Source organism: Orcinus orca, chromosome 6 (genome assembly GCF_937001465.1).
Source record: "Orcinus orca chromosome 6, mOrcOrc1.1, whole genome shotgun sequence".
Taxonomy (NCBI): domain Eukaryota; kingdom Metazoa; phylum Chordata; class Mammalia; order Artiodactyla; family Delphinidae; genus Orcinus; species Orcinus orca.
In genome coordinates this window covers 56450748-56463469 of record NC_064564.1, presented here as the reverse complement: position 1 = coordinate 56463469, position 12722 = coordinate 56450748, and the positions used below count along the sequence as shown (strand labels likewise).

General features: G+C 35.7%; 1 protein-coding gene across 1 annotated transcript in view; it reads right to left on the bottom strand.

Annotated features, from left to right (window-relative positions):
- TTC39B (tetratricopeptide repeat domain 39B) overlaps positions 1 to 12722 on the bottom strand; it is a 136004-nt gene that overhangs the window by 24685 nt on the left and 98597 nt on the right. Inside the window, exons 9-15 of the mRNA XM_033439759.2 lie at positions 7147 to 7252; positions 5714 to 5779; positions 4058 to 4166; positions 3423 to 3490; positions 3278 to 3337; positions 1671 to 1832; positions 330 to 421 (exon numbers count right to left, since the gene is read on the bottom strand). Coding sequence (XP_033295650.2) covers positions 330 to 421; positions 1671 to 1832; positions 3278 to 3337; positions 3423 to 3490; positions 4058 to 4166; positions 5714 to 5779; positions 7147 to 7252 — 663 coding nt within the window. The remainder of the gene's footprint in view (positions 1 to 329; positions 422 to 1670; positions 1833 to 3277; positions 3338 to 3422; positions 3491 to 4057; positions 4167 to 5713; positions 5780 to 7146; positions 7253 to 12722) is intronic.

Below are 12722 nucleotides of genomic sequence, written 5' to 3'. Positions count from 1 at the left end.
TCTCACTGCTGTGGCTTTTCCCGTTGCGGAGCACAGGCTCCGGACCCGCAGGCTCAGCGGCCGTGGCTCACGGGCCCAGCCGCTCCGCAGCATGTGGGATCTTCCCAGACTGGGGCACGAACCAGTGTCCCCTGAATAGGCAGGCGGACTCTCAACCACTGCGCCACCAGGGAAGCCCTAAATATATTTTTTAAGAGTTTCTGTATCAAATCAGATAAATTAAAGAAATATGAAGGTGAAGCATGGAAGAGCACTAAGGGAAAAAGAAAGTATTTGTGTGTTCCTCTATTCATTCAGGATCTTTGTTATAGAAATAGTGTCTTGCTTACCTAAATAAAGTTACCACATCCTCTTTAGTTGCTACTACATCTTCCTCTGGAAGCATACTCAAAATTGCAGCTTTTAAGAACACATATGTTGCCTTGAGGAAAAGAAAAGCAGCTAGTCAGAGAGCATCCTAGGTACATGACATTGCTATCTTGCAAATCAGGAAAGACCTACAAATCTTCCAGATATAATATTTAAGAGGTATCAAATATATTTAAAAAAAGGAAATGAAGTCTTATATCACCTGTTCCAAATGAGATCAAAACTTTTCACCTAATTTTGGCCATTTTCCTATTATACAACTGTAACGTTCATGGATGAGAAAATGGACAAAATGAAAAAGAGATCATTATCTCATTCCTCCCAACTTTTCACAAATGGATCAGAATTTTTTTAGAACTCTTTTTAATTAATTAATTTATTTATTTGCGGTACGTGGGCCTCTCACTGTTGTGGCCTCTCCCGTTGGGGAGCACAGGCTCCGGACGCGCAGGCTCAGCGGCCATGGCTCACGGGCCCAGCCGCTCTGCGGCATGTGGGATCTTCCCGGACCAGGGCACGAACCCGTGTCCCCTGCATCGGCAGGCGGACTCTCAACCACTGCGCCACCAGGGAAGCCCTGTATTTTATTTATTTTATAGCTAGCAGTTTGTACCTCTTAATCTCCTTCCCCTAACTTGCCACACCTGTTGGAATGGCTATCATCAAAAAGACAACAAATAATAAACGTTGATGAGATTGTGGAGAAAAGGGAACCCTAGTATACTGTTGGTAGGAATGTAAATTGGTACAGCCACTATGGAAAACAGAATGAAGTTCTTCAAAAAATTAAAATAGAACTACCATATGATCCAGCATTTCCATTCCTGGGTATATATCCGAAGAAAAACGAAAACACTAATTCAAAAAGATATGTACATCATAACGTTAATAGCAGCATTATTTACAAAAGCCAAGACATGGAAGCAACCTAAGTGTGCAGCAACGGATGAATGGATAAAGAATTAATTTTGATTATTATGAAAAGCCTTGTTATCAGGGTATCAAAAAGTCTACAAACAATTATCAATACTTGATATCTAATACTTTTTATATATAAGCACAGTTCATCTTCACAGATAAAGCCTCTTTGTTGAAAAAGACTATTTGGATGGCTTTTAAAGCACGTAGTGCTGAGGACAGTGGTTACAAACAGCAGGTACTTAATGTCCACTTCGTCCTTTGATGGATCTCTAAGTTGAGAAAACAGTGTCAATATCATACTATGGAAGAAACAGTCCTAAATGAAAATCATCCTGTACACTTATGAGCAAACAGATGACATTAATGAAACTGTACTTTACCTTGGACCATTTACTCTCTTTGCAAAGCAGATCTGAATAATAATACGCCTCCCTCCAGTTTTGTTGGAATACAAAAATCCACATCAGCTCCCAATAACAGAGATGGTGAAACTGTTTCCATTCTTCTTGAACTGAAATGCATTTTCGAAATATCTCTTGTGCCTATAAGTCAATTGCATAAAGCTGATCATCCAGATATTAGACAAGGAGATAATAACCTAATGGAAAAATACATAAAACACTTTGTACAAAAAGAGCAAAATCATCACTCATTAAACCACTCAATACGACAACACATTCCTTTCCTTACATGCAACAATACAGTTAAATTTTGCCTCTTTATTTAACTTTGTGAGAGGGCCATGGAACTTTATAATGTGGGAGTAGCAAAGTTCCTTTCTTAAGTAAGACGTAAAATGCAGAAGTCCTTTAAGAAAAGATTTGACAATAAATTTAGAACTTCCAGAGGGTAAAATATACCTTAAACAAAGTTAAAGGCAATGGACAGACTGGGAGAAGATATCGCTATATGCGTAACGGGCAAAGGATCAACCCTTATACAGCAATTTTATAAAATCCTTAAAAAAAGACAAACAACTCAGTGGGAAAATTGTTTAAAGATATAAACAGGAAATTAGAGAAAAAGATAATGAGTGGCAAATATACATATGAAGAAATTTTTACACTGGAAAAGATAAATTAAAAAATCAGATTATCATTTTTCAGCCATCACATTGGCAAAAATAAAACAGATAAATAATGACCAGAATTGCCAAAGAGCACTGAAAACAAGTATTCTCATATCTTTACAGGAGTTTAAATGGACTAGCCTTGTTAGGAGGGCAAGTTGTCTGAATTTATCAAAATGCAAACATCTTTGACCTAGAAATCCTCATTATCAGAATCGATCTTATATAAATACACTTTTGCAGAGAAATATACACATAATAATGTTTACAACAGCATTATGTATAGTAGCCAAATGTCTATCAATAGTGGGCTGCTTTAATAAGTACAGTACATCCATCTCATTGAATGAAACCCAGCCATCAAAAAGAATGAGGAAGATTTAGAAATACTAACCTGGAAAGAAATCCAAGATGTATTGTAAGTAGAAAAAAATCAAATCAAGGAAAAATACATGTTTGACCCCATTTGTGTAGAAGAAAATTGTTCATGAGTATATTTATATAAAAGGCTATTCACTCTTCTTCTTCAAGGGAATTAGTGAATAATTTCCTTTGATGGGGAGCACACATGTAGTACAGCGGAGTGACCTTTATGCAGGGGCAAGATTCCAAAGCCAATATGTAATACCGAGATGGATAGTAGTCAAAGATTTTTGAAAGCCCCTTAAACTGCCCAACTGTATTTCTATATCCTACCCTGAATTGCCTCAAGTACTTTATGTGCAAATGTAGAGTATATTCAGTAGTTTACTATACATCATAGAGTGCATCCACACAATTAACTTTTGGCTTTTTAATTACATATTTTCCCTTTATTTCTGTCTAGTGCATATAGCTGGACTTGCTCATATGGAATGGGTGCACTACACAACTCCACCATATAGACAGCCCCCCAAATGGCCCCTTCAAATAAGTTACCTCTTCCACATTTCCTTTCAGCAGCTCTATCCGGCCATGATAAAACAACATGAGGGAGCCCTGCGGAGGGAGAAACAGACTGTTCAATGGTCAACCCTGGTTGATTGATTATGGTTGAAAAAGACACTTGAAATTCTAAGCGTACATTTGGAAACTGCTGGAGGTAGGGTTCAAGGAGACGTTCTGCTTCCACAACATTCACTTCTCCTGTACCTAGAAATTTAACAGGAAAAGCCTCAGTCTTCAAGAAATGTGGTTGACATTTATAACTATTTCTCCAAATTTCATTAAAATATAGCAAAGACCTATTCATGGAAAACATGAAAACTGTTCATTTGTCATTTTAATATTTGGGAAATAAAAGAAGACAAGTCTCATCTATGACTTTAGTTTAAGAAAGCTCTAGGGCAAATTCTTAGGAGCAGAGGTGGTTGCCTTCAGTTCCTAATTGAAATTTCTGGTTTTAATAGCAATATTGAACTTATTTTAACCAAAAATTTAATTTTCTGCTAAAAAAAGAAATGTAATATGCTAAAAATAGATCACCTTAAACAAGCTTTATAGAATTTTTTAGCTGAGAACAGATTACAACGAATTTGATGAAAGAAACCCTCCACCCCCTCTGCCAAATGTTACTATGAGAAATGTCACAATTTTTCACTTTTGCTCAAAAAAAAGGTAAATACAGACTACGACCTCTTACTGATTTTTCTAAATTTTTACTTACTCAGATGAAAGATAATCAACTTTCAATGACGTGAAATATAATCCAGTCCTTACCAAGTATCAGGGAGATATAAGTATGAAAAGCTAGCATAGTTAAGCAGCATAGTGGAGACCTCATGCTTCTTCCTAAGGCACCTTCCTGTAACTGCAGGATGCCCAACTCCTATGGGAATTAGAGGCATTTTAGAATGAGAAGAGCATGATTGAAACATCATATTCAGAGACTTTAAAATGCTAGCTCATGGATCCCCACTCTCCAGGAAGGTGGGGTTTATTTTTCAAGAGCTTAGAATAGCAGTAGTATCTAACTAGAAGCAAATTTTACATTTTAAACTGGCATAAGACAATCTCCCAAATTCTTATATCATGTGATCTTAGGGAGAGAAAAAGGTAGAGCTCATTTCATAGAAAATGCTGTATTTCTCTTATATAAATATTAATTTATTAAAACATATTGAGGATCTAAGTACAAAATGCTATGGTGGGTATGAATATATACAGTTCTATGTCTTCAAAGATCTTTCCATTAAATAGCGAAGGTAGTACATGAACACATAATTTTATTGGAATATGGCAAGGGCCATAAGAGAGATAAGTAAATGATTCTGAAAGTTAGGAATACTTGAGCTTTGTTGGGAGAAGATAAGAGAAAGCTTTGTGGAATAGGTGACATTTATCTCAATCCTAATGGATGGAGAGGCTCTCAAGAGACATTATTTGGGAGGATGCCAGTTGGGGAAGACATCCAAAACAGACACCAGCAGAAGCATGGAAACAGAAAAGCACAGGGTCTATCTGGTGAACAACCATTTGCCCAGTTTAACAGGAACACTAGGGAAGCAAAAAGGATGGGTAGTAGGCTAGAAGCATTGGCTAGAGTCAGATCCTAGGGCCCTTGAATCCATGCTATAGTTTGGACTTTATTCAAGGGGCAAGTTGGAGCTACTAAAGAAATAAGGTGGAAGATGAATAGTAGAGGGGAAGGGTAACGATGAAATACAGAGTCTGAATAGATAGACCATATCAGGAAGGGATCACCATAAATACATAATACTTATGGAGAACCTGGACAGTGGAATAAATAGGGGAAAAAATTACAGCTTCTTGTACCTGTTCTCATCTATTTCTCAAAACCTGCTCTCTGGACTAACAGGGACAACTTTTGCAATAAAGCAACTCTGGTAATAGCATATTGAGTGTTATGATTAATAAATGTTATACACTACAAAAACAACCACACAGAACTATAGCAAACAAAACTCATGGAAAACAAATTTCCTTGCTTAGTTTTATAGTGAAACGTGTAAAAACAAGGAAAACCAAAACAAGTGCAACTACGCTTGATCCATACAAATCATAAAATGTTAGACAGGGAAATCTAGCCTAATTTCTTGGTTTTGCAGGAAACTCTGGGGTTGCAAAAATGTTAGGGAAGCACATTTTAACCTCACGTGAGTACTAAAGATCCAGCAAGCAGCAATATTAGTAAAACATAAATTTTAATCCCAGAATTTAAATAACAAAGATGAAAATTTTTAACTTTCAATAGAAAAACCATCTCTTAACACCTGAAAAATATAATCAAGACCCAATGCCTCTTTGTTGTTCTGAAAACAAATTGCTAGTTATGACGACATGTTGTATTTCCCTCATATTCAATAAATAACTTTTATTTTCCTTGTCAAAATTAAGAAAAAATTAATTTTGTACCCTATTTCCAGAAAATCCTATAAATTCTAGTAGTCTGATAATCCGTGCTGGTAAAAGGGACAGCATCTGTAAGAAAAAAAATACAAGTGTACTTAGTGTTAGTACATCTAACTGTAGATAAATGTTAAACTCTAACCAACTTAAAGTTTTAATGATTCAGTAATATGAAAAATTAGAACCAAGTTTAAACCACTGGACATGTCTCAATCACCACATACTGCACCTAGTATAATCATTACTTGTGACTTAATTTCATTTAGTTAAGACAATACACCTAAAAAATTAAAAACAAAACAAAACAAAAAACCTGGCTTTTTCAGAATGCTCTAAAGAACACCTGCTCCTTTCATGTGGGTTGATAAAGTGATGAGAAGATAACCCCCAGTGTCCACCTCCAAAGTGTTTCTTTTAGCATCCTTTTCCAAAAGCAAATGTCTGTTGTATTCTTCATATATGCAGGCATGACCCAGAAGTAGACACCTACAGCACTACAGCCCCTCTCTGGGACATCCCTAAAGGGTAGGATAAAGGGAAGTCCTCCCAGGGCAGAACTTTGAGCAGTGCCCTGTTTGTTCACTTTGCTTGGAAGGAGAAATGGCCATATATGCAATTATTTACTGATTCATGGGTGGTTGCCAGTGGTTTGGTTGGATGGTCAGGGCTTTAGAAAGAACATGATGGGAAAATTGATGACAAGGAGCTCTGGGAAAGAGGTATACGGACAGACATCTCAGAATGGGCAAAAAATGTGAAGATATTTGTGTCCCATGTGAATGTTCACCAAAGGCTGACCTCAGCAGAGGAAGATTTTAATAATCAAGTGGATAGGGTGATTCATTTTGTGGACACTAGCCAGCCTCTCTCCTCAGCCACCTCTGTCATCAACCAGTGGGCTCATGAACAAAGCGGCCATGGTAGTGTATACACTTATGTGTGCGATTCCCTTTACCACTTAATTTTCTCACCAATTCCAGTCAAACCTTAATATCAAAATATCTAAATAATATAGCAATTGGACAGATATCTACTCAAACCCTTCATCTACCCCAGAGCTTCATCATCCCTCAAACTATATTGTTCCCTCACCTATTTTCAATTTCAGAGTCACCATTGCTATAGCAATAATATTTCTGATGTGGACATAGAACTGAATTTCAAGCTCCTTATTACCAAAAAATGTTACTAGTCCATTCAGAGAGCTGCATGCTTCCCTTATTATACAATCGAAAACTATTCTGAGCATGTGCAGAACTTTACAGCACATTCTGGCCAAAGCCCCCACTGGTTCACAGCACGAGAAAACTGATCCCACTGTAGCCACTTGCCAACCAAACCCAGGTAGTGGTTCAGGGTGAGGTTCAAATGCAGTAGCAGAGGCACTGAAAACCTAAGGTTCTTGTACAAAAGATTCTGGTTGCTTTCTGATCACTTACCAAATTAAAGGCCCCTATTCCAAGCTTGACGCCACCTTCAAACTCATAGAAGAACTGCTGCTCAACTTTGTTCTTCTGAATTACGTGCAGGATAGAAAGACATTCTCTGGATTGAGAAAACAGTTATACTGTAAGTTTACTATGACACTAAAAGCTAATTTTAAGTCAAATTTTGCATTTACATACCATAAGATAAATGTCATTAGCCAAAATACTAGAGAATTTTTAAGTGGATGAAGCTGTGCTGCGTTTACTTTTTTTCTTTTTTTAGTTTGCCGATATTTTATTTTATTTTTTAATACATCTTTATTGGAGTATAATTGCTTCACAATGCTGTGCTAGTTTCTGTTGTACAACAAAGTGAGTCAGCCATATGCATACATATATCCCCATATCCCCTTCCTCTTGAGCCTCCCTCCCATCCTCCCTATCCCACCCCTCTACTGGGTAATCATCATTAAGGAAAAACGACACACTCATTTCTACACTGTTTATCAGCACAATCTTTCTGGGCTTAAAGCAAAAGAGGGTTCAAATATCAGCAAGCATGACTCAGGAGCCAAAGGACCGCAGGACTGTGATCTCACAGTTTCCCAGCAATGTGTTAGAGGAGACTTGCTAGGAATGCTCAGTCTCTCAGCCGTTGTGCACACTTCAGCAACCTACCTTCCACTGAGTAACTGAGGTGCTACTGACAAAAAGACTTGAATTTCAGCATGATCACCATGGTCTCAAATAGACCTAAATAAAACTCACAACTAGGAAAGATTGAAAGAGGAAAGCAAGCTCGATCACAATTGCCTGCAACTGTCCTCTTATTTTTCCCTCTTCCATCCAAGCCAATCTTTCTGATTTCTCACTTTAATTAATTTTCTATGCATTTTTCCCTTTCCCTTCACATCTTCAAAAGGCAAATACTTAATCAGAGAAATGCAGATGAAAACAATGACAAAGATGTAAAAATTGGCAATAACCAGAAATTGCTTATCAAACTGACAGATATATTTTTTAAAGGTAGTAAGAAATAGCCAGATATTATGTATCACCAATAATTTATAAGTGCATCACACTTATAAATGCACTTATAAATGCACTTATAAATCATGCAACTTCACTTATGATGTATTCTAGCCAAATGCAACTAACCTGAATCTAATTTCCAGTTTACAGGAAATATAAAGGGCTACAGGAATACTATGGACTGAACTATATTTCCCCCAAATTCATATGTTGAAGCTCTAATCCCCCCACCCAGTGTGACTGTATTTGAAGACAGAGATTTTAGGAAGTAATTAAGGATAAATGAGGTCATAAGGGTGGGGTCCTCCTCTGATAAGATTGGTGGCCTTATAAGAGGAAGGTCTCTCATTGCCATGTGAGGACACAGTGAGAAGGTGGCTGTCTGCAAGCCAAGAAGAGAGTCCTCACCAGAACCTGATCATGCTGGTACCCAGATCTTGGACTTTCATCCTCCAGAACTGTGAAGAAATAAATTTCTGTTGCTTATGCCATCCAGTGTATGATATTTTATTATGGCAGCCTGAGCTGACTATGACAAGGAACAAGCTAAATGAAAACTCAAGGAAGCCACCAAACAAATCTGTGCATATCCTGCAGGACAAATGGGTTGCGCTTTTCAACAACTCTCATGAATATAGAGACTCTTCTAGAATAAGATGTATTTAATGAACATAAACACTGGATGTTCAAGGCAGTCTTGGGTTGGATCCTGGTACTGACATTCCAGCAGTAAAAGAGCTTTGGGGCCAACAGGCAAAATTTGAAGATGGATTGAGTATTATATGAAATGAAGACTTGTTGACACGAAAAAGTAAAGATCATTAACTGAAAAAAGTAGGTTAAAAAATAGTACATACAGTGTGATCTCATTTTCGTTTAAAAAAATATATATCTTTAGATACATGTAGAAAATATTCTGAAAGAATATATACTAAGATGTTAACAGCCATAATTACTGGGTGATAAGTATATGGTGTGTGTGTGTATTTTAATATTTGCTCATCCACATTTTCCTATTTTCCAAAATATATATGCCACTTTTGTGATAAAAACCATTATTTTAATTTTTTAAATAGAAAACCAGTGCTGGCAAAGGTAAGAACAAATAGACACATTCATTTGTTTATGGTAAAATGGTAGTTACAGTAAAGAGGTTGGCAACCTATTGGAACATAGCCACACCCATTTACTTATAGTCTATGGCTGCTTACACCTTGCGGTCATAGAGTTGAGTAGTTGGGATAGAGATCTTACAACCCAGAAGCCTAAACACTTACTGTCTGGTATTTTAAGAAAAAGTTTGCCAATCCAATTATTCTTCAGAATAATTTTGCAATACATATCAGAAATCTTACACACATGCATACCCTTGAACCAACAAATCTAATTTTATTCTAAGGAAATAGCATGGATACACACAAAACTTGACCTATAAGGAAAGATACTGTATTACTACCTGTAATAAAAATTTATAAACAAACTAAATAGGCAACAACCGGAAATTGGTTACGAAGATAGTTGCATGCATGCATACATTTATACATACACATGTAGTATATCCAAATAGTGGAATACTGTGGAGCCATTAAAAGCCATGATGAATTAAAAATACTTAATGATCTAAAATTTTCTGACATGAAGTGAAAAAAGAAATTTCAAAATGACACAAAGCATATAATCTCACTGTATAAAAAGATAATTATATATGCTTATATACATGCATAAAACTTCAAATGTCAAAATATCAACAGGATGGCAGGATATGCATATTATGTTCAGAGTTATTTTCTGTGTAAATGTTCTATTTGCTGATAATAGATGATTATTACAAAATGCTCAAATAATATGGAGAAACCCTAAGTGTCCCTACACAATCATCCCACAGAGAGACGGTCACTGTTAACAGCCTGGTACATAATTTTCTAGTTGTTTTTATGCTTAACAAAGAATGCAATCTTTAGAAAACACAAATGGGATCACATAGTATATACTCTTCAATAGATTATACTGACAATTTTCCATGAAAATGCATGAAAGCTACCTTATTCTTTAACAAGTGCATATTATTCCATTCTATGGAATAATTTATTTAACCAAATTCCTATTCTTAAATTTTCAAGTTGTTTCAAAATATTCCATATTACAAACAATGCTGCTAAAGTGTTCTTATACCTTCATCAAGTACTTTCCTATATCAAGTACTATAACTATATTTATACCATCCTAACTGTTCATAGGATAAATTCTTAGAAAAAGAACTTCTGAGATTGAAGGTAATGCATATTCTTAATTTTCGTATATACTGCCAGAACATCCTTCATAAAAACTCTATCAATTTAGACCCCCACCAACCTATGAGTTTCTCACACTGTCATTTGCCCTGAGTCATTTATATCACATTTCTATTTGTATTTTTTATTACGGGATATTTTTGCCATGATGAAAATTTATATGTTTATTTGGTCAAGTTAGTCTTCTATGGTTTCTGATTTTATGTTTTATAATTTAAAAGGCTTCCGAAATTGACATCATATATCTACAGATATGACACACTGAGAAGGACACCACATCACTTCTATAGTATTCTTGCCATAGAAAAATCTGAATTTAATCATTAAGCAACATTAGATAAGTCCACCTTGAGCAATGGTCTAAAAAATACTTGCCCAGTATTCTTCAAAAATGTCAAGGTCCTGAAAGACAAAGAAAGACTGAGGGACTCTTCCAGATTAAAACTGACTAAGGAGACGTAACAACTACATGTGACATCCAGGATCCTGGAGTGAATCCTGGACCAGAATAAGGACACTGGTGGGACAATTAGAAAAATTTGAGTAAAGTCAATGAAGTAGTTAATAATAGTATATCAATGTTCATTTCCTGGTTTTAATAATTATACTGTGAAAAAAATAATAATAATTATACTGTGGTTCCATAAGATGTTAACATTTGTATATTGGAAGAATATATGATAATTCTTTGTAAAAATTCTGGAATCGTTTCAAAGTGAAAAATTTTTAAATAAATCAAAAGTTTAAAGGCCTTTGTGCTTTAGGACTATAAAAAGACTTTCCTATGTTTTTGCTTGTACTCTTCTAAAAATATTTTAATATCAAATCTATATGGAATGTATCATTTTTTTATTTTTTGAATTTTATTTTATATTTTTATACAGCAGGTTCTTATTAGTCATCAATTTTATACACATCAGTGTATATATGTCAATCCCAATCGCCCAATTCATCACTCCCCCACCCCCAAGCCCCCGCTGCTTTACCCCCTTGGTGTCCATAAGTGTGTTCTCTACATCTGTGTCTCAATTTCTGCCCTGCAAACTGGTTCAACTGTACCATTTTTCTAGGTTCCACATATATGCATTAATATATGATATTTGTTTTTCTCTTTCGGACTTACTGAAGGAACAGTTTGCTAGTACTCTGTTGAGGATTTTTGCATTTATATTCATCAGTGATATTGGTCTGTAATTTTCTTTTTTTGTAGTATCTTTGGTTGGTTTGGGTATCAGGGTGATGGTGGACTCATAGAATGAGTTTGGGAGTGTTCCTTCCTCTGTAATTTTTTGGAAGAGTTTGAGAAGGATGGGTGTTAGCTCTTCTCTAAATGTTGACAGAATTCACCTGTGAAGCCATCTGGTCCTGGACTTTTGTTTGTTGGAAGATTTTTAATCACAGTTTTAATTTCATTATTTGTGATTGGTCTGTTCATATTTTCTATTTCTTCCTGATTCAGTCTTGGAAGGTTATACCTTTCTAAGAATTTGTCCATTTCTTCCAGGTTGTCCATTTTATTGGCATAGAGTTGCTTGTAGCAGTCTCTTAGGATGCTTTGTATTTCTGTGGTGTCTGTTGTAACTTCTCCTTTTTCATTGCTAATTTTATTGATTTGAGTCTTCTCCCTCTTTTCTTGATGGGTCTGGCTAACGGTTTATCAATTTTGTTTATCTTCTTGAAGAGCCAGCTTTCACTTTTATTGATCTTTGCTATTGTTTTCTTTGTTTCTATTTCATTTATTTCTGCTCTGATCTTTATGATTTCTTTCCTTCTGCTAACTTTGGGGGTTTTTTGTTCTTCTTTCTCTACTTCCTTTAGGTGTAAGGTTAGATTGTTTATTTGAGATTTTTCTTGTTTCTTGAGGTAGGCCTGTATAGCTATAAACATCCCTCTTAGAAATGCTTTTGCTGCATCCCATACGTTTTGGATTGTCGTGTTTTCATTGTCATTTGTCTCTAGGTATTTTTTGATTTCCTCTTTCATTTCTTCAGTGATCTCTTGGTTGTTTAGCAATGTATTGTTTAGCCTCCATGTGTTTGTGGTTTTTTTCTTCTTTTTCGCTGTTATTCATTTCTAATCTCATAGTGTTGTGGTCAGAAAAGATACTTGATATGATTGCCATTTTCTTAAATTTACTGAGGCTTGATTTGTGACCCAAGATGTGACCTATCCTAGAGAATGTTCCATGTGCACTTGAGAAGAAAGTGTAATCTGCTGTTTTTGGATGGAATGTCCTATAAATATCAATTAAATCTATCTGGTCTA